Raw genomic sequence first — 20,344 nt, 5'->3', positions numbered from 1 at the left:
ATTTCACTATGCTGCTATGCCTTCAGTTTGGTTCTCTTCTATGTTCGTTTGACTCTGAGAGAAGTGATTCATTGTAAACTGCGGTAAAGCTGACCAGCCTCTGTGTACAATTGAACTTCTTTATAAATAAAAGAACCACAAACATTTTATACCAAATGCCCACTCAAATCAATTCCCATCTTATGTTAAAACAGAAAACAACAATAGGCACAACAGAGTTTATTTAGATAAATTACACTATACTAAACAATAACAATAACTAAAATTAAAATATACAAAAAATGTGGTATTAAAAAAATGTATGGATTATAAATATGGATTAACCCTGGACAGTTGTAGTTTTTAAATGACAACTGTCCACGGTTACTCTACATTTCATGTTAAAAGTCTTTTAGTACACTGGTGAGACGTTTCATCTTCTCTTCCATGATTCTCTTCTTAGTTTCAGTCTCTTCCAAGAGCTGACGCATCTCCTCCTCCACCTCGAATACCTGAGGAAGAAACACGGACAGACAAGCTTAGCTCCAGAAAACACCGGAAAACATTTTTTCAAATTGTTCAATGCAGAATTTTTGCAGTTACTGGTGAAATGCAATCAGTTTCAGTGCATCAATAGAGGTGAGACAAGACTGCATAAAGATCCATTTAATATTTATACTCTGACACTGGTTTCTGACTTTGCATTTTATTTACTTTAAAAACTCTTATTTTCTCCAGAAACTCTCAAGCATTTCAAGGACTGCTGGACAATATTGATTTACTATGTCAAGAATGTCCTTTAACTTTTAAGTGACTGAATCTCTCTTAGAAATTAAACACAATTATAAATCCAGCAGTGAAGAAAGCAACAAATGCTTTGGAAGAAATGTTTAAATAGCTGTCTCTCTGCCAACATGATCACCTATAACCACTTTCAAAACTCACCATGTAGTGAAACATTGGTTATGTTCACATTTCTCAGAGATGAACACATTGGCACACAGCAGCTACTCTTCCCTCTGAGAGGAAAAATATTTCTGTGAAAACTGTCAATGTATTTTACCTTCTGATTGGCTTGTTCTATCTTTTTTTGTTTTTCATTAGCCAGACGTAGCAGCTCAGCTTGATGCGTGGCCTGAACAGACTCCAGCTGTCGACGAAAAGCATCGTCCACACAGTGTAACTTCTCCACTGCAGTTCTGCAGGACAGACAACCACAAATAAATCATGTTACATGAAATGTGCCACTTTTCATGCTGTCAATACTGCCTTGGGTGAAACAAATGTACAGATATACAGCACTAACACCGAAAGGGCAGACTTATGTCATATTTTATTAGAATGAAATCACCTACCTGCTCTTGTTTCAAGTTAAACATCAAAAAACACCATGATTAGGCTCTTTAAAAAGCCTAAGTATGATGTGACCCCAGATTTTTTAAGCAACAATTTGAGAAGGGCCTTGTTTGACAAATTGGTCACAACTGGGCCAAACTTTTCAGAGTGAAGGAACTATGGTCTTACTTTCAGGCTTATGAGGGAAAGTAATAATAATAACAATAATGAACAAATCTGCTCTCTTGTAGGATTCAGTAAAAGTACAAAACTTCACTAACTTGTTTTCAGTAGGCAGGCAAATATAGAATGTATTTGTTGATATTGTAACATACTTGTGTGCTTCTGTTGCTTTATCTCTTTCTTCCAGCAGCACACGCTCCTTGGACTCAAAGTTGTCTTTCATACGCTTCACCTGGCTCTCCAGTCGAGTGAGCAGGTCCGCCTTCTCCTGCCACTTCTTACTGGAATCACTAAAGGAAGAGATGCAAAATAGAAAACATACTGGTTTCACAAACCACTTCCATCACAAATATTTGATAATCATCAGCAGCAGAAGCAGTAGGCATAGCCACAATAAGAGTTAGGTGTGCCTCAAATATCAACATTACCCCAGCATTAAGTTTAAAAATGATGTGGCAGTGTTTCATTTGGTTATGATGCATTTCGACTTGTTGTTCTTTGACCTTTTTATGTGCATGTTTAAGTTTTTGTGTGTGTCTGGGATGGGACACTTGCCTGTAAACTCTTCTGACCTCGTCGAGCTCTGCCTCCTTGTCTTTCAGCTGCTGTTTCAGTTCCTCCTTGCGCAGGCTAAGATGTTCCAGTTGCTGCTTCAGCTCCGCCTGCTGGCCCGTTTCCTCCTCCAGCTGCTGCTGAAATCTCTTTTGCGTCTGGACCACCTCCTCCCTCAGCTTACGGATCTGATCGTCTCGCTCTTGTAAGGACTGAACAGCAGGAACGTGGCAGACGAGGAGAGGCTGCATCAGTGTGTCTCAAGATACACACAGACAAATATTTACAGATACAAAAATGCACATAAACATAAATCAATTCAATGCACACCATAAGATGAACAAATATGCAAGTTACATTTTGCTAGGCTCTGAGCGGATGTGTTTTTTCGTTTTGTTTTGTTTTTTTTGCTACTGTTTGGATTTTAGTTTAACACACTGGCTTCAATAGCATCATGCTACCTCTTTGAGTCTGCGAATGGTCTCTGTCTGGTCATCCATGATTTTAGTTTTAATTTTAAGGCCATCATTGTCCCTTTCATTCTGTTTCTTCTGATTTTCCAGCTCGCTGCTTAGCACCTCTATCCTGGCCTCCAGACGTCCACGATCCTGAGCCAACGATGCTCCTGGTAAAGACAAATATAGAAAATTGTAAATTAGATCATGTCTATTACTTCTTCACTTTTATTCTTTTTTTTCTTTTAATTATGTTTTATGTAGATTTTTCTTTTTTCTTTTTTTTTTTACTAAATGTCTTGTAAATGCTGTTTTAATATTTTATGTAAATGCATTTTAACAACTTGTGTGTGAAACGAGTGCCATGACTGTAAGAGTTTGGTTTACCCAAGATAACCACTTGATGGCAGGCTTTACTTGATACAGATCAAAAGAAAAAAAATGATCAACACATACAGTATTGAGCCTCCTTGATGTTGGCCCTCAAGCAGAATCTCCAAAATGTTACAAGTGACTCACAGGTCCATGCATTGCAGACAGACTCAAGGGACAACCTGCACTAATGTCTACATATAAACAACTAAAACTGCTCTCCTGAGTCTTTCGTGTACTATAAGGCTGACTCAAAGTGCACAACGCATGTCCTCTTGGGTGTGTCCCACCCTGCTGAGCGAGCTCCTGTCCCCAGATCCTCCTCTCTGCCCTGAGGCCGTCTATCACCGACTCCTGAGCTGTGAGCTGAGACAGCAGTCGGGCCTTGTCTTTTTTGAGCAGTTCGAGCTGCAGACTGAGACGCCGGTCCTGCTCCACCTCTGCTTCCAAGGAATGCATACGTCTCTAGGAGAGGGACAGACAGTATTAATGATCAACAACCATCTGTCATGGCTGGCAGATGGAAAGGCAGCTGGAACATTCAGTATTCATGATGTCTCAAAGTAGTCAGTTTCCTACAAGCTCAGGGTGAATCATGTTTGATAACGCAGTCCTCATGCCACTCTGCTCTACCCTATACACGAAAGGGATCAGGCAATTGGGGTTTTTAATGTAGATTAGGTGCAGGAAAGAAAATCTTCAACATTTGACACTCTTACTGCACTGCATCACACCTTCAAATCAGCAACAGCATCTCTCTTTGCTTTGATGAGCTCAGAGATGCGGTTCTTCTGTTCTTTAACCATGGCTGTGAGCTCTTGCACCAGAGAGCCAGATTTCTTCTCCCTCTGCTGGGACTGGGCAAGAGCCGCCTTGAGCTCCATCAGCTCCGCAGTCATCTGATCACACGCCTCCTTCACCTGCAGAACAAGAGCGAGGGTGTGGTACTGAATGTCAAAAGGAAATCTCAGGAGTTAAACAGAGAGAAGTCCTTCGGCCCAAGTATTACTTGACTTGACAATTTTGTCAATCAGTGTCAACGCTGACAGAACAGGTTTCAGAGTCATGATTCACCAAAAGCAATCCTTGAATGATATGTTTGGAAATCTATATCTTACTTAGATTTTTCTCAAAGAGTAAAAGTTTGATCATTTAAAGGAGGCAATTGTGTGAGCTGCAGCAATCAAGAATAAGATTGCATTTTGTGCAGAGGCTGAATGAAATCTGTAGCCATAAGAAGAAAATAAAAAAGTGAATCATGTCCAGTCCTTTTGTAAAGCTTTCTTCCTGTGGCAACCACATACTACTTATCCAGAGTCAAATGATCCTAATTCAATCTCAGCTTTTAGCATCAGGCTAAAAAAATACACAAAGTCTATGAAGATTGGGGTCAATTTCACTTCAATCATTTTACTTTTTACTGTACAAGGAAATCACTTATAAGCTGGACTGCAAAGAGAATGTAGTGTAAAATTCAGGACAACACTTGAGTGATTACAGGCCATCTGGATGGCAAGTGTCCAAGTTTCAGCAGACCTCGGAGAAGCGAGTGGCCTCGATGGTTAGAGCCATGCGGAACTCGTCCTCCAGAGCAGCGTACTGTTTCCTCCCTTCTGCCAGTTTCTCTTGCAGTTCAGCCTCTCTGTGACTGTGTCTCTGTTCCACTGATGATAGTTCTTTTGCCACTGCCTCACGGAAATCTGCCCCACCAGGTTGTAACCGCAACTCCAGCTGTTTTCTGTGAGAAAGATGCAAACATTTTAGGATGGGACATTGACATCTTTCACAGAAACAAAATAGCCTGCATGTAATGTTAGAATATTCACTGACAGTACATGAAACTATATATATAAATATATATATAAATATGCATAAAATAAACCTCATGACTAATTTGGACTTTGGTATAGTCACCACTTATATTACGAAATACAGATTCAGAATCAGCTGATTCTTTGTACACTAATTTTAGTACTGTATAGTATTAGGAAACTTAGTACATCCGTACAGTTAATGGAGGATTTCAAAAGTAGTAAGTACATAAGGGTCAAAATTGCAACACATAAATTTGACACAAAAGCAATCATGGATAGAAGATGAACCTGGTATCAAAATGTAGCAAAATAAAAAGACCTTCCATTTTCTCTAACTTGTTTTGAACCACCTATCCCACATCGAGATATGGGATGCACTTTTTAAATTTTTCACCAGTAAATTATCAGAAAACAGATAACACATCCAGGGTACAATGTTTATGACTCAGACATTAAAGTGCTGTTGTGATAGACCTCATGATATTAATGTTCAGAGTTGGTTACAGGAAATAAAGTCGTGCTGAACAAAAATGACATTCTGATTTTAGATTGTGACACCTGGAGTAAATGTAACTTTGATTGGATGGCAGTTTTTAACAGAGCTCAAATGTGTTTTTACATTTTTGAAAATTTCATGTGTATATTTACTCTACATATGAAGTTAATAGGGTAAGAAATTGTATCGTAAGTGTACATTTTTGACCAACCCTTATGTATTTCAAGGGCATGTAACTCTGAAAATATTCATAGTATGAAGACAAAATTTCATATTAAATAAATATAAATATTGTATATTAAGTAAATATTTCGTAAATATACTAAAGTTACTTTACCAAAAAAATCTGCTGATTCTGAGGGAGTCAGGTGGGAGGAACTAATTAATTTATTTTTAATGGAATGACCCACAAGCACAAAACCTCACCATTGCTTATAAAAAATAAGTTGATACAGAGAACAGGGTCTTTAAAAAGGGAGTGAAGCTGATATTAAGCAAGACTTATTCAAGTGATTCAGCAGAAAGCCCTTCAGGTGTACCTGTGCGCTTGTTCCCTGGATGCCAGCAGTTCATGCAGCTGCTGCAGTTTGTCTTTGTGCTGCCGCACTGAGGCTCTCTGGATATCCAACTCCCTCTTCAGAGCTGCTGCCCTGTTCTCCAGCTCCTGGTACCGCTTCATCTGAGGAAGGTCAGACATGTTTTGCACAAGCCTTTAGGAGCTGAATGACCCTCTTTTCAGAATCCTTTTATCTCTTGGCATTTATTCAGTCTGTGGGCAGGATCAGTGCACTGCACTGGTATAATCAAAAATTACAGCAATAAGGGGAGTTCAGCGGTAGGTTTTAGGGTGTAGCAGAAGCAACATGACAGATATACTTCTGTATCACACCAAAGGAACTCTGTAGATGCATAGACAACAATTATATGTCAAGACCTGATTAGCATCACCTGACTGAATATACACTATCTGTAGCAAAACAATGTGTTCTCGGGGAAACAAACTTAAATGTGTACCTCCTCAGCCTGCTGGCAAGCCCTGAGTGTCTCTCCGTGGGAGATACTTTCCTCCAGTCTACGCAGCGCAGTCTTGTGTTGTTCTTCACTGCTGTGGGCCTGCTCCAGCTGCTGGTTTAGGGACTGACAACTCCCCTCCAGCTCCTCAACATGAGCCTGCAGCTCAGAGCGCCCCGATCGCTCTTTCAGCAACATATCTTTCAGTCTGGATGGGGAAAAACCATGATAAGGGTGCGCAAGAGCAGCAGCAGCAACACCCTGAATTTCTATTTTTACTGCATATAGAAATTGGCAAGGGACACCACTACCAGTTTTGTGATGCCCTTGATTGTCCTCTTCCAGCATTAAATACATGATAGCTTGTGAAATTGACAAAATCTAACATCATAGCATAGTCAAAATCTTATCTCAGAGGATAGAAAATGAAAGTGGGAATGGATGCAGCAGTCTGGTTGAAAGAAAGAAACAAGCTGCACACAGCACAACTAAGCAACCCCAAAACTGTAAAGCATCTCATGCACAGTAATGCCATTGCAAAATCTGTCTTGATGAGTCATTTCTCTGTAATCTGTCTCCCGATGAGCGCAGACATCAACAGTTACAGCAGTATTCAGTGTCATTAGAGAATGACAGTTCAGATTGATTTGTGTAATACAGTTAACATATGTACGTCACCAGGCTTCTAATTACAACCATAATGCAGATTTATCTAAGCAGGAAGTGATGCAAACAAGAACAGAGCAGTCACACCTTGCTAAAAAAGCCACATGTATATACCAATGGAGATAAGAAATTTAAATCATAGATACTTAAAGCCGCTAGGATGTAAATATAAGAGATATAATCAGGATGGATGTGTAGGTTAATGATTTTCATACTAAACTGCTTTATTATCACAGACAACTGCCTGCATATTTGAAGATTTTGAGGTGATGAAGCTAAAACATGTACTTAGTTTCACAAGAGGCAATGCCACAATGACAGTGAAGACTTTAAACGGTGGGATGGATATTCATTGTTCAAGAATGAGACAGGCAGCGGACCCTGGTCTCAAGAGAGCTAATACAAAAGATGAAGAGGGTAGAAATGGATGAGGATCCATTATGCAGTTGACTACTGATATCCACAGAGACAAGTTCAATTGTCCTTTTTTTCCAATATGATTTCTGCTTTACAGCTGCCAAACCAATTCAAGTGGAAGTTTGTGTGCACAGTGCATACATGTCCGCCTGTGCTTCCCTCTTACCTGTCAGTGGTGTGCAGGGCCATGCTCTGAAGGTCTTTTTCTTCGCTAACCTTTGTCTGCATGGACTTTATCTCCTCTGTCAACTTTCTCACAGCTTGTTCTGCCTTCCAGCGTCTCTCCCTTTCCTGGTCACGCTCCTCTACAATTGTCTGAGTAGCACACATACACAAAAACATGAATATACACTACGGTAAAACACAAAGACAGACAAACAAACAGCATTATTCCAGATTCAAGCTTAAAAATGAGTTTCTATTCACAACTCTCATAAAGCTTTTAAAAAGTCTCCCCATACTGTCTGAACATTTTTGTTAAATAAGTGAGTTCCTGCGACTAACACTGTAAAAAAAAAAAACCTGACGTAAACCAGACTATCAGTATTCAGACTGCATTGTGGGTAATGTAGGCATCCGATTTTAAAGAAAGAAAGGAAAAATGTAGGGAATAAAAACAGATGGTGTCACTTCTACAAAAATCATCTTCTATTTTTAAGATCTGCAGATGAATTGTGCAATTGTTGTTGCCAAAGTGCATGCATCCACTATCAGAAAGGGTCTGCACAAATTGAACTGCACGGCTGCCAAAAACAAACAAAGATGGAGCCTTTTCAAATAAATAATGTGCTCTGGACAGACAAGGACAGAGTGTTTTGGCCACAAAAACAGTACATATATTTAGTTTAGACTGACTTTTTCAGACAAAGAAACACACTGTAAAACATTATGATGGAGATGTTCTGGTTGTGGAGGACTGTGGAGCTTGAAGTCATTGACTCAACTAGGAATTTTGCTCAAGTATTAAAGAGTGCTTTAAGATAAAAGTTGAACTGGATGTGCACATTTCAACAGGATGATGATCCTTAGCAACAGCAGAAAATCAACCAAAGAATGGTTAAAACAAGAAGAATAGATTGTTATGGAATTGTCCAGTCAAAGCCCAGATTAGAATCCTATTTGAATGTTGTGGAGGGTTTTTAAACAGGTAGTACATGCAAGAAAAAACACAAAAATCTTGCAATTTTGTATGGAAGACTGGTCAGACATTTCCGCAAGAGAATGCCAGAGACTGGTGGACGATGATGGACAAAGAGCGATTTCTACGAAAGGGAGCAGCATGACCTTCTGAAGCCACGGGTGTACTCAGTTTTTTGGATGTATGGAATGGCTTCTTCTGTTTTTAACTTTAGTGAGCAAACAGATGGTAGACTCTTGACTTTACTCCTAGTTTGTGTCTAAATCAAAAATCAAGTATCAGGGAATTTACTGAAATTGCGAAGATATGATCTGTTTTTCAGGTTTTTAGGTTATTACAAAAAGCTCAAAAAACTGAGAGGAAAATGTAGATATTGTGGTGATGTTTTTGTATCCACTCTTCTGTTACTCAATATATTTGTTTACAGAGATGTTTGCAAAAAAAAACACCACTTTACTCCCTCCTTGTACAGCGACTTAACCTTTTTCACATTACATTCACTCAATAAAAATAGAGGCTGCCATTCAGCCTGCAGGTGACCTATCTTTTGTGTACCCTGTAGGTTTCCTCCTCCTCAGTGGACTTGGTTTTCACATCGCCTGAGGCCTTGGCTGCTCTCAGAGGTCGCCTCCTTGTTGGCCCTGCTGCCTCTACACCCGCTGCGCCGCCAGCCTTCCTCCTGGGCCCCACAGCAGACTTTGAAGTCCTCTGTTTATGATTCTCCTGATCACTGCACATAAAACAAATCACAGGTATTGAACCAGCTGTAAGATTGATTCCAAAGAGCCTGCAGCTAATGTCTGGCTAAATAAAGGTCAAAGCAAATGACTTACTCACTTTTATAGGGAGGCAAAGTTTGAACAACTTTGAATTGAATTTGAGCTACTATTTTAAAATCACCTTGCTTTTTGATGAGGACAGTTGTGAGCTTGCTTAAGTGAAATTACTGAATCTTAAGCACATGTCATCTGTGGCTGATGAAGTAAGATGAGGGGGAGACCACAGAAGTGTGGTCGTTAATCACTAGAGTGAGGTGACAGTTGTAATTTCTAACAGAGAGGAGGAACGTTTACAACATCGCTCATAGAGGAATATTTATCACCCTCTTTCATCCGAGAGGTAAAAGGATTTCCTCTATCATCAAGAGACCTGATTATATAAGTTGACGCATGATGGACAAAATGGGAATATCTATTGCTGCATATTGTGTTTGATTATTATAGATGCAGACTTTGTCAGTAACAACAACCTAAACACTTCTGTGTCAGCAAACTTTGGCAAGTGTGTGAATGTGATTATCATGGCTCAGAGGCACACCCCCTGATTTTGTTATGGTGCCCACCAGTGCTTAAAATGTCTCAACGTAATTCATTTAACAGAGTTCTGAGGAACTCTGGGCTTTGCCAATGTAACAGCTAGCTCCTGTAACAAAATCAGGGATTACAAATTTAACATAACAGCAAAAGAAATTATTTTCATTACAAAATATACCTGACAGCAGAAACATCTTTTTTGTGCATAATCACCTGTCTGATCTCCTGCCCTTGGTCTCCTTGGTGGTTGTGCTTGATGCTATGCTGTTGCAGCGTTTGGGAATCCTTGTTCGCCTCCTGTTTTCCTTCCCGCTCTCACATTCGCTTTCTGAAGTACGGTCTGTGTCCCTCTTGGCTTTCCGTACCATCACCACAGGGCGAGCAGGGCTGCTGGATTTATCACCTGCAGGTGCCTGGATACATAAGAGTTAAAAAATAACACAATAGTTGAGAAAATAAAATCACTGTTTAACAGAGTAGAAGAGATGAATAATACATTTGGTATGTTTGATTGAGTTACCATTCTGTGGAAATGTTTTAGGCACTAAAAGTAAAGTGAGGATGCTTTTTAAAATTAATGCCTCAAATAGTTTTTAATTATCTATTAACTTCATAACAAGAGCAATAAATGTAAAAATCTAAACCAAATGACTGTTTAATGTGTATTTAGTTTGTCGTTAAAGCAGTCCACATCCATAGTTTTCTGAGGTACTGGGCAGGCAGATTGCTTCAAGCATCTTGAAGAACAATTGCTCTGTTGATTTAGACTGTCTCAATTTCTTCTGCCTCTTCATGTAATTCCCACTGACTGTACACAGGGATGGACAAACACTCTATGACATCACCCAATAGGTTCTGTGCTAGCTGTTACCATCTTGGCAGTGTTTGACTCATCTCAACTCTTCTCTAATCCAAATGTAAACATCACTGGGCCTGCACTTCTGCACTGGTTTCATTTCTGCACTATGGAGGTTACAGCCTAGTAATCCCACGCTGACGTGATGACTGTAAGATCAGAGCATTGTGGGGGGTTTGCCTTGTGTTGCACAATTCCCTGCTCTACTTCTGGCTGAAAATGGATCTGGTTGTGTTGTTGGGGTTGCTAATGATAAATTTGTGACCAATCTGACAGCTCCCTGATAGCCCTGCATTTAAGGATGTGAATCTAAATGCCTAAAACTTTTGCAAAGCACTGTATGTGGTGCACAAGCTGTACTAAAGCCTTAATACAACATGTCAGTCACATGCTGTAAACCGTACAACATAATCAGTCAGTCACCACAAATCAACACAGAGAGCTTCTATTAAATGAATGAATGGCTTTCAGCAGTGTTAAATGCACACCTGCTGGATGAGCTGGGACACCTGGTGCTCCAGTTTCCTGATGCGCTGTTCATTGACAGGGTCTGCTGGATCAACCACAGTGGAACGAACCAGCTGGAAACACTGCCGATCCGGTTGCTTGACTGCGTCTGGGATTGTTTCAGAGGCAACCCGGTGACGAAACTGGGTCAGCAGCTGATCTATGCGAGGCGTGCTGAGAGGGCCATCCCCTCTAACCTGCAATGCAAACGTAACTTTTACTTTAATAATTTATGTTTTTGAGTTCCTTCTTGGCTTTACACTGTGAGTGTGATATGAAATTTGTCTTCTTGTGGACCTGGTCAAACCAAGAAAAACAAAATAAACCGCCATCTGGTACAATGAACATGTAAAGTCATTTACTGGTTAGGGACCATACTTATAAACTTTCACTAGACCTGGTGTAAAATCACCAAATTACAAAATATTTCAGCAATTTGGTGACACGTGATATTCAGCTATTTACAGCTATTTGGCTTAATGATCAGAACTGTCTCTCAACTTTATATTTGTTCAGTAACATAACACAGTCCTTATTTGTTGGCATTTCTGAAAAGTTTGCTTTTTTCTAAATTCCATTCATCCATCCATTATCTATACACTGCTTAATCCTCACTAGGGTTGTGGGGGGCTGGAGCCAATCTCAGCTGACTTAAAGCAAAGGCAGGGGACACCCTGGACAGGTCGCCAGTCTATCACAGGGATACACTTAGAGACAGACAACAAGCACACTCACATTCACACCTACGGACAATTTAGAATCACCAATTAACCTCAACATGTTTTTGGACTGTGTGGGAGGAAGCCAAAGAACCCGGAGAGAACCCATGCTGCCCAGAGAGAACATGCAATCTCCACGGAGAAAGATTCCAGGTGTCCTCACCGGGACGCGAACCGGCGACCTTCTTGCTGCGAGGCAACGGTGCTAACCACCGAGTCCCCTTGCAGCCCTTTTTCTAAATTCCAGTACACACATGTGGAAATCAAATTCTGTTTTCTGTTATTTCTATTATATCAAATGTAAAATCTACTATCATGTGGACAGTTCTTCAGTTCTTTTGCACAGCATTGCTTTCTGATGATGGTATTTTGTGTAAAGTTCAGATATAGAGCTTGGCAACACTGCATTTTTGTAATCTGCACCATGTGCTTGGAATATTTCACAAAACAAATTTGATTTTGAAATGTGCTTGTCAGGTAACTAAAAGCAAAAAAAAACAACTTTTGTTCGAAATGTAATTGTTTCAAAAGCTTCTTTCTCACATGCCTCATATCACATTACATCGTACTATACAGTATATAAAGGGTGTAAATACATTGTTGTGTCTCTTGCAAAAAGTGATAATCTATGTGTAGAGATTTCCTTGTTAAATAAAACTTGATTTAACAAAAATTTAACTGAAAAGCCACCATTACAAATAAACAGGTAGTATGAGAATTACAAGTGAAATAATTATGGTAACATTGCAAAAAAATAAAAATAAAAATAAATACCACTTCACTGTGACTTGTGTCTGAGGACAGCAGGAGGTCTACGTAGTCTTCCAAACCAGGGATATCACAGGGACTGCCTAGACCTGGTGGTGATGGATTTCCCAGCTGGTCCAGGCCATCCAGAACTGTGATCTGTGGCAGCGACTGCATGACAATCTCCCTGTAACCTGCAGAAAGACAGAAACACACGTGCATTACAAAAATCTGACAGGCTGGAGCAACCTGACTGCCCCCCATCGCTTACTACTGTCACATCAGTTGTTTATTTGGCCTTCATGAAACAGCAGGTGTTCGGGTGGTAATAAAATAATCGAATTTGCATGAATAACCTCTGAATGTTACCCTCAAATGCACTACTGAAGAAGTTTACTTCACAGGAAGTGAGCACAGTATATCCAGGCACATTGACAGCAAGGGTTGTAAGAGTGCGTTAAGTGTGCTCTCTTGGATTTAAAAAGATGAAAAGAGACTCTCAACAACTACTGCTGGGAATTAATCATGAACAGAAAAATATGGATAATGGGCACACAGCAAAAAGACTTTTACATTAATATAACTGCTGCCGGTCCAATTAACAAAGAGGCAGAAAGAGAAGATGCACAGAGAGACAAACAGACCCCAGTCGTTACTATTAATGGCTGTCAGTTTGACTGATTTTCACTGGGCTTTCATTACAGATCGTACAGGGAGGGTGATGAGTCACTTATTCTGTGAAATCTAAAAATATATTTATATATCCCTTTGGACTAGTGAGTGATTCCTCAAAAACAAGGAAAGAAAATAACCTGTGTTTGTGTTCTCTGGTGTTCCTACATTTGAGGCACTTCTAACACATCTGATGCACACTTTAGGATGTTGCTCGTCTAAGTCAGAGAACAGCATCACAGAGGCTTTATTCAGCCTTAGGAAGAGCTGCTCTCAGTACTCATCCAGGCTCAGAAAACACTTGTGAGATCGTCTGCATATCAATTTCTTTTACACTGAATGATGAATTGATATGCTGATATCCTGTATGCCATTTTATTCTTTTCTTTTCTTTTTGTTTTGCTTGTTAGTCTGTAAAAAAAAGGTACTGAATGTCCTCACAGACTAGCAAGTTCAGTGGATTAATCACTCAGTCAAAGGAAAATGCATCTATTTTAATAACCTTTTTACTAAATTTTAGGCAACAAATATGAACATTGCTGTTCCTAGCTTCTCAGTGACAGTTCCGCACTTATGATAGTAAAATACATGTATTTGGATTTTTAACTGTCGGACAGAAAAATAATCAACTGGGTTTGCAGAAAACCTGTGTCTTGTGCATGTGTGTGCTCGTCCATCTGATCAGTCTATCAGCATTTTTTCCTCAGAAATGCAGACTTCATCTTTTATCAATAAATCAAAAAATAAATAAGAAATTAACTGATGAAAATAGCATTAATTACAGCCCTAGTTTCAACACTGCTGACAATGATCTAACACACCCCGAAATATTCAAGAAATAAAAAAATAACAAATTCACTGATACATGACTGATAGCCCCCCGGCAATGACCTCAAATAGCTGAGTTCAAACAGAAACAAACTGAATTTGTTTCATATACCATGTCAGATTTGCTGAATGCCCTTTAACTGTATCATGTTTTCAGTATTTTGTGTTATAATGAGAAATTCCACCCCTGAGAATCAACACTTGTCTCTTTTTGTTTTTCTGTCTGAAATGCCATTTATAGCTATTATATCAGACACGACTCTTGTTATAGCTGTACTCCATAAAGGGAAGTGGGCAACCTGACATTTCATGTAGACTGTTAATTAGGACATCTGGTGGCCTTTTGGTTCAGGTAAGATATACAATGCTGCTGGTCCATCTCTGGTTTGAGACCTTTGTTGTCTGTGATCTGCCTGCTGTTTCTGTCTATATTTCTCCTACCATCATTAAACAAAGACAGAATCCTAAAAACTAGTCTTAGACTTGCCAGCTGTCAGAGAAAGACAGCTGCCACTGACAGTCATGGACAAAGGTTTACATATACTTGTAATGTCTTGAGTTTCCAATGACTCCTACAACTCTTACTTTTCTATGATGGAATCATTGAAACCTGTGAATCTTTGTCAGAACGATGATAGTGCATTTTGGTTCTTTCATAAATATATTACAGGTCGTCTAGAAATACGACAAAATCTGCTGGGTCAAAAATATACACACAGCAATGCCAATGTTTGGTTCTGTCCTTTAGTCATTTTCTCCTCAACTAGGTGCTTTTGGAAGCCGTCCACTAGCTTCTGGTTGTATCTTTGACCGCTCCTCCTTGCATAGTTGGTGCAGTTCGAAGAAATTTGTTGGATATTTGACACTGACTGACTTCTTCAGCACAGTCCACAGGTTCTTGAAGGAGTTCAAGTCAGGACTTTGGAAAGGCTGGTCTAAAACTTCCATTCTAGCCTGATTTAGCCATTTCTTTACCATTTTTGATGTGTGCTTGTGGTCATTGTCTTGCTGGAACACCCAACTGCATCCAAGACCAACCTTGTGGCTGATGATTTTAGGTTTTCCCAAAGAACATGAAGGTAATCCTCCTCACCATAATTCCATTTACTTTGAGTAAAGCACCAGTTCCACTGGCACCAAAACAGCCCCCAGAGCATAATACTACCACTTCCATGCTCGACGGTAGATCTGGTGTTCTTGAAGTTTAAGGCCTCACCTTTTTCTTCCAAACACATTGTCAATCATTATGCCCAAATAGCTACTTTTTTTTTTGTTTCATCTGGCCACAGAACCTTCCTCCACAAGGTCTTTTCTTTGTCCATGTGATCAGCAGCAAACTTCAGTCCCATTTCTGGAGGAAGAACTTCCTTCTTGCATGGCAGCCTCCCAGCTCATGGCAATGTAAAACACACTTGACTGTGGACACTAACACTTGTGTTCCAGCAGCTTCTAATTCATTACAAACCTGCTTTGTGATGATTCTTGGTTGACTCTTGACCTGACCAATTGTCTCTCAGCAGCAGGTAGTAGTTTGCATTTTTGCCTTACTGTGGCAGTGATGCAGCTGTGCCATGCATTTCATACTTTGTTTGCACAGTTAATTTTGGGATCAAAAAACACTTTCAAGTGGCTCCAAGTGACCTTCCTGACTTGTTCAAGTCAATAATTTCCTTTTTCTGACCTTTCCTCAGACTTTCTCACTGTAGTGTTTGTGGCTTAGTCTGATGAGAGGATCAAATGGGCCCTGTTTAAATTGGCTCACAGAAGTCAGCAGCTGTATTCAATTGTTTTCACTCACGAGAAGTGAAGAGGCCATTACGCTAAGATAATTTGAGTATTTTAACCGTAGACGTCATTGGATATTCAAGACAGTCATAATAAACATGGTCTTTACAAGTGTATGTAAACTTTTGTTCACTTGTATGCATTGTGATGTATACACATGCCAAAGTACTGTTTTCTGTCCACCCTACCTGGTGACATACAGAGAGGATTATCTCTGCCATCCTGGCTTAAAGTGACCTCTCTTAAACCTTGTAATCCCAGCAGGCACTGCAGAAGGTGATCAATGCTGTCCAGGTGGTTGCTATGGAGACTGAGGTGCTTCAGCTTGTACTCCGAGCCATGAAGATACAACAAGCCTAATGAGGACATAAGGAATTAACAGCATCTCAGTAATAGCAACTTTTTAGTGTTCTTTTTTTTGATGAAGAAAAAGAAAACTCTGTTCAGGCAGTACTGGACTCACCAGTGAGGCTATTTATCTGATTGTAGGACAAGTTTAATCTTGTTAAATTCACAAGGCCATTCAGTCCTGAGGTAAAGGGGGAGGACATTAACAACTGAGTGATTTTACAGCTCATAGAGCAGTGACAGCAACATCAGAGTAAACACAGGATCCAGTAATAAAGAATTATCACTTGGAGAACTTGCACAGGCTGAAACATTTATTATCTCAGTAAAATGGTGACTAAAGACTCACCTTCAACCTTGGTGATTAAGTTGCAGGATAAATTTAAAGTCCTCAGGGAAGTGAGGGAACTTAGACCCTCAATCTTGGAAATGCAATTGGAGGAAAGGTCTAAGTGCCGCAGGTGCCAAGCTGAGGTCAGGCCCTCGATCCTCGGGATGTGATTGCAGTGCAGATTAAGAGCCGTTACAGTGGGAGTCAGGGGAATATCGAGCAAACTAGACAGAAGGAAACAAGGTCAGATTCACAGTGGAAGAAAATAAACTTTGTGCCAACAAACTATGTACCATTTGTTCGACAAGACAATGTGTGCCAACTAATGCAACTTAGATTAAATGAATGAATTGATTGATTAGTTTATGACAGGCCTCAAAATTTTTGATTTTTGTCCATTAAAAATTGTGAAAGCTTAAGGCTCAAATTTTAGGGCTGGACCCAAATAGCCGAATAGCTAACTATTCGTCTATTCGAATAGCCGACTACTCATTTCCTGCGCTGGAATCGGGATATCAAACTTGATCTCCGAACATCCCTGCCGCCGCGGAAACGGAGCTGTCGCCGCTAACCTAAACACAGAAACTGGTTGTCAAAAATACTCACCCGCCACCACCGCGCGGCACCCCCGAATGTCCGGAGATCATAAATTGCTATTCGGACCAGCCCTATCAAATATCTGATTTATACAGTACAAAACCCAAAACATATGTCAGTCTACAATGATAAATCACTCATCCATTCCTCACATTTAACTAGGAACTGGAAAACATTTGATTGATCAAAAAGTCTTGAGTCAACAACATTTTGGGATCGTGGCCCCTCAACATTCAGCAAGATTACTCATGATTCATTATCACAGGTCATGGCACTAATGTACACAAAAATTATGACAACTTCAACTGAAGAATGAATTTTCTCCATCTAGATGCTTAATTTAAGTTTTTGGGGAGCTAAAATGAGGTGAAAGTATTGGAGCTGACTGACAGAATAATAATTGACAACAGTTTTGACGGATAATAAAGCTGATGTGCCAAACACAGTTAGCTGCTCATGTTATACTCTAGTTCAATACTTAAGAGTACTTTAGTTTCATGGCACTTTAAACTACACTCCACTACATTTAATATACTGCATCATATTTAATAGGGGAATATTGTATTTTTCTCTTCAGCAAGAAGATTTGTAGATTAACATTTGTTATTACAAACCTGTGAAGAAACACAAGGCGAATATTATGATTGACTATGGACCAGTGGTGGAAACTAACAGGTTTAAGGTGTTTTCTTGACTAAATTCATTTAATGCTACTTTATTCTTCCACTCCACGATCTAGAGGGAAACATTTCACTTCATACTGCACTGCATTAATTTGACAGCTTTAGTTCATTTTAAATACAACAGGATTTTACACAATGAACAATATAAAAAGCTTTTAAAATACAACATACCGTTAAAGATTAAAACTGAAGTTTTCAACCTTTTTGGCATCTTACCAAAAGCAGTGTGCAGTCGGGGTCACATTTCAGATGTCTAATCAAAGATTAGCGAAAAAGTCCACAAACCAAAAACAGATTTTAGTCGTGCAACTTTGTGTTTCTTATTCCTCTCCCATTTATCATCACGCCACATCCGAGATTTATCTGGTTTGGCTGCATATAAAATTGAATATACAGTGGTTTAAACTAGCTCCACCTGCAGTAGCTATAACACTAAAACTTCAGTATTAAAAATCTTGAGATATTTCATATGATAATATCACAGTCTGAGGAACCAAACCTGTACTTTTACTTTAATCCTCTAACTACATTTTACTGCTAATACTTATGTAATTTAACTGAACTAGTAGAATTTTTCATGCAGGACTTTTCCTTATAAAAGCGTAGTTTTACGTTGCTGTATTCTCAATACTTCCTCCAACTCTGACAATTATCAAACCATGCCAAGAAGCATACTAAAATGAATAGTTCAAATCTGTTGGCCAACTATATTAAAGTACTACTGTAATAATAATCACTAATAATCTAATAACAACATGTAACTTTAGAGGGGTTTTTTGTTGTTGCTGTTTTTTTCCCCCCAAAAAACCATTTTAACTTATACTAACAATCCTATTGTTTTTGTATTGATCAGTTGCCTGATTTTTTCTCTTATACTTTTTTTTTTTTGCTTTCAGTCAGGCAAATTTCAAGTTGAGCAAGTTTAGCAATTTCCCTGAGGTCTTGTACCGAAGGGATCACTAAAGTTTTATTCTAATTCTTTTATTCTAAGGTTTTCTGTGATTCTTCTCCCTGGTTCTATTTATATGCACTTTTGCATGTAATTACCATTATGTCCTCTTTCTCCTGTCATTTGTGCTTTGCCATCTCTGTAGGTGTGTCTGGCTCTGGGGCTGCACAGGTCTGATCTGCAGCTGCTCTCTCCGATCTGTCCACTGTTTATGTTCTCTTGTATGTCGTCTTTTTGTCTCTGCTATCCTTTTCTCTCCCCTCATCCTACCTGATGGAGGCAAATGTCTGCCTTACCTGAGCCTAAAGGAAAATGAGCTGTTTCTCTCCAGTGTGGTCAACTCAGAAAAAGTCTGTGGATTGATTGGTGCTTCCATGTTTAATTTTGGAGGGCCTCAGTGTTAATTTTTAAATTACTTTGTAAGCGTATATAATATTGTTGGTCATTAACCTTAACATTAGTCAGTTAAATTTGTTTAATGAATAATACTGTACGGTCCCCGGTCTTACATAACTCAGTCTGATTTTTTTACCGTAATATTTGTATTTCTCCGGTAAATTACCACAATAAATGACACTGTATGATCTTAACCCTAATACTTAAACTGAGTTAAACAGTCTTATCTCGCTACTGGCAGGCATTTTGTTCTATTGTGTTAAATGTGCTGTATAAATAACGGTGACTTGACTTACATAATACATCACTTATACGTGTATCGGATGACTTTTACACTGTTACTTCACTTTAAAGATAATCAAAGCTACGAGCCACTGACCTTAATGGAACCCGAAATAAGACATTCAAACTTTTTACGTCTTGGGTACGACACGTTTGTAGTAAAGGCACAACAAGGTGACGGAGAGCTGTGGTTACCTTGTTATCTTCTTGTCAATAAGACTAAGCTCCTTGTCTCCCATACCGGCAGCATACAGGTGTTTATACGGTCAGTCGAACAGTTAAACATAAAGTCTGCTGACTAACGAAACAACGGAAAGAAAGCTAAATGAGCAGATAAATCAGAAAACACGTCTCCAAAACCTTTAGCTAAGTTGCTAGCAGCTTAGCAAAAGTTAGGCTAGCGTCGATCCATTTCCAATGAATTTATCTCATAATGAACCGTCTACAAGTCGTTAGCTCTTCATGTTAACTGCTTAAATAACACGTTAAGAGCTCAGTACAGTATTTGTTGTTCTTGTTCAGTTGAACTGGCCGCTTCTTGCACTTCACTTCCTGTTTACATGACGTCGTTAACGCTTACATCCGGGACGCGTTGATTGGCTCCGCCCCCAGTGTGTGTGGCTACCGCCTACTCCCACTAAAAATAAAACAAACCTTAGATTACAGTCGTGCCCTATACAATACACAGCAAACGGGCTCCTTTTAAATCACACTTACTGTAAGTAAAAGTACAGAAGTATTTGGAGGAATTTCTACTTTTGATGATTATATCGAAGAAGAAGATTTATTGTCATTGTACAAGAAATACAACGAAATTTAGTTTGGCATCATCTTTGCAGCAGCTAATATGGTCACATATTAAGTAATTGCATAGTAAGGTCCTACCTGTAATATTTGTTATAATATTATAATA

At 39.3% G+C, this 20,344-nt stretch overlaps 1 protein-coding gene across 1 annotated transcript; it reads right to left on the bottom strand.

Moving 5' to 3' along the window:
• Positions 1-105: 105 nt before the first annotated feature.
• Positions 106-19,959, bottom strand: lrrcc1 (leucine rich repeat and coiled-coil centrosomal protein 1). Its single transcript, XM_008286756.1, has 19 exons — positions 19,627-19,959; positions 16,543-16,748; positions 16,309-16,374; positions 16,034-16,201; positions 12,588-12,754; positions 11,076-11,291; positions 9,945-10,144; positions 8,974-9,148; positions 7,447-7,595; positions 6,201-6,405; positions 5,726-5,865; positions 4,413-4,614; positions 3,611-3,796; positions 3,167-3,341; positions 2,511-2,674; positions 2,053-2,261; positions 1,650-1,787; positions 1,043-1,178; positions 106-491 (listed from the first exon to the last, which is right to left on the bottom strand). Exons 1-19 carry the CDS (start codon positions 19,668-19,670, stop codon positions 381-383), a joined length of 3,057 nt encoding a protein of 1,018 aa, XP_008284978.1. The 5' UTR covers positions 19,671-19,959; the 3' UTR covers positions 106-380.
• Positions 19,960-20,344: the final 385 nt, after the last annotated feature.

The sequence above is a fragment of the Stegastes partitus genome, unplaced genomic scaffold (assembly GCF_000690725.1).
Source record: "Stegastes partitus isolate 25-593 unplaced genomic scaffold, Stegastes_partitus-1.0.2 Scaffold468, whole genome shotgun sequence".
In the NCBI taxonomy this organism is placed as follows: Eukaryota; Metazoa; Chordata; class Actinopteri; family Pomacentridae; genus Stegastes; species Stegastes partitus.
The sequence above is the reverse complement of the archived record's forward strand: the minus strand, read 5'-3'. Positions and strand labels throughout refer to the sequence as shown.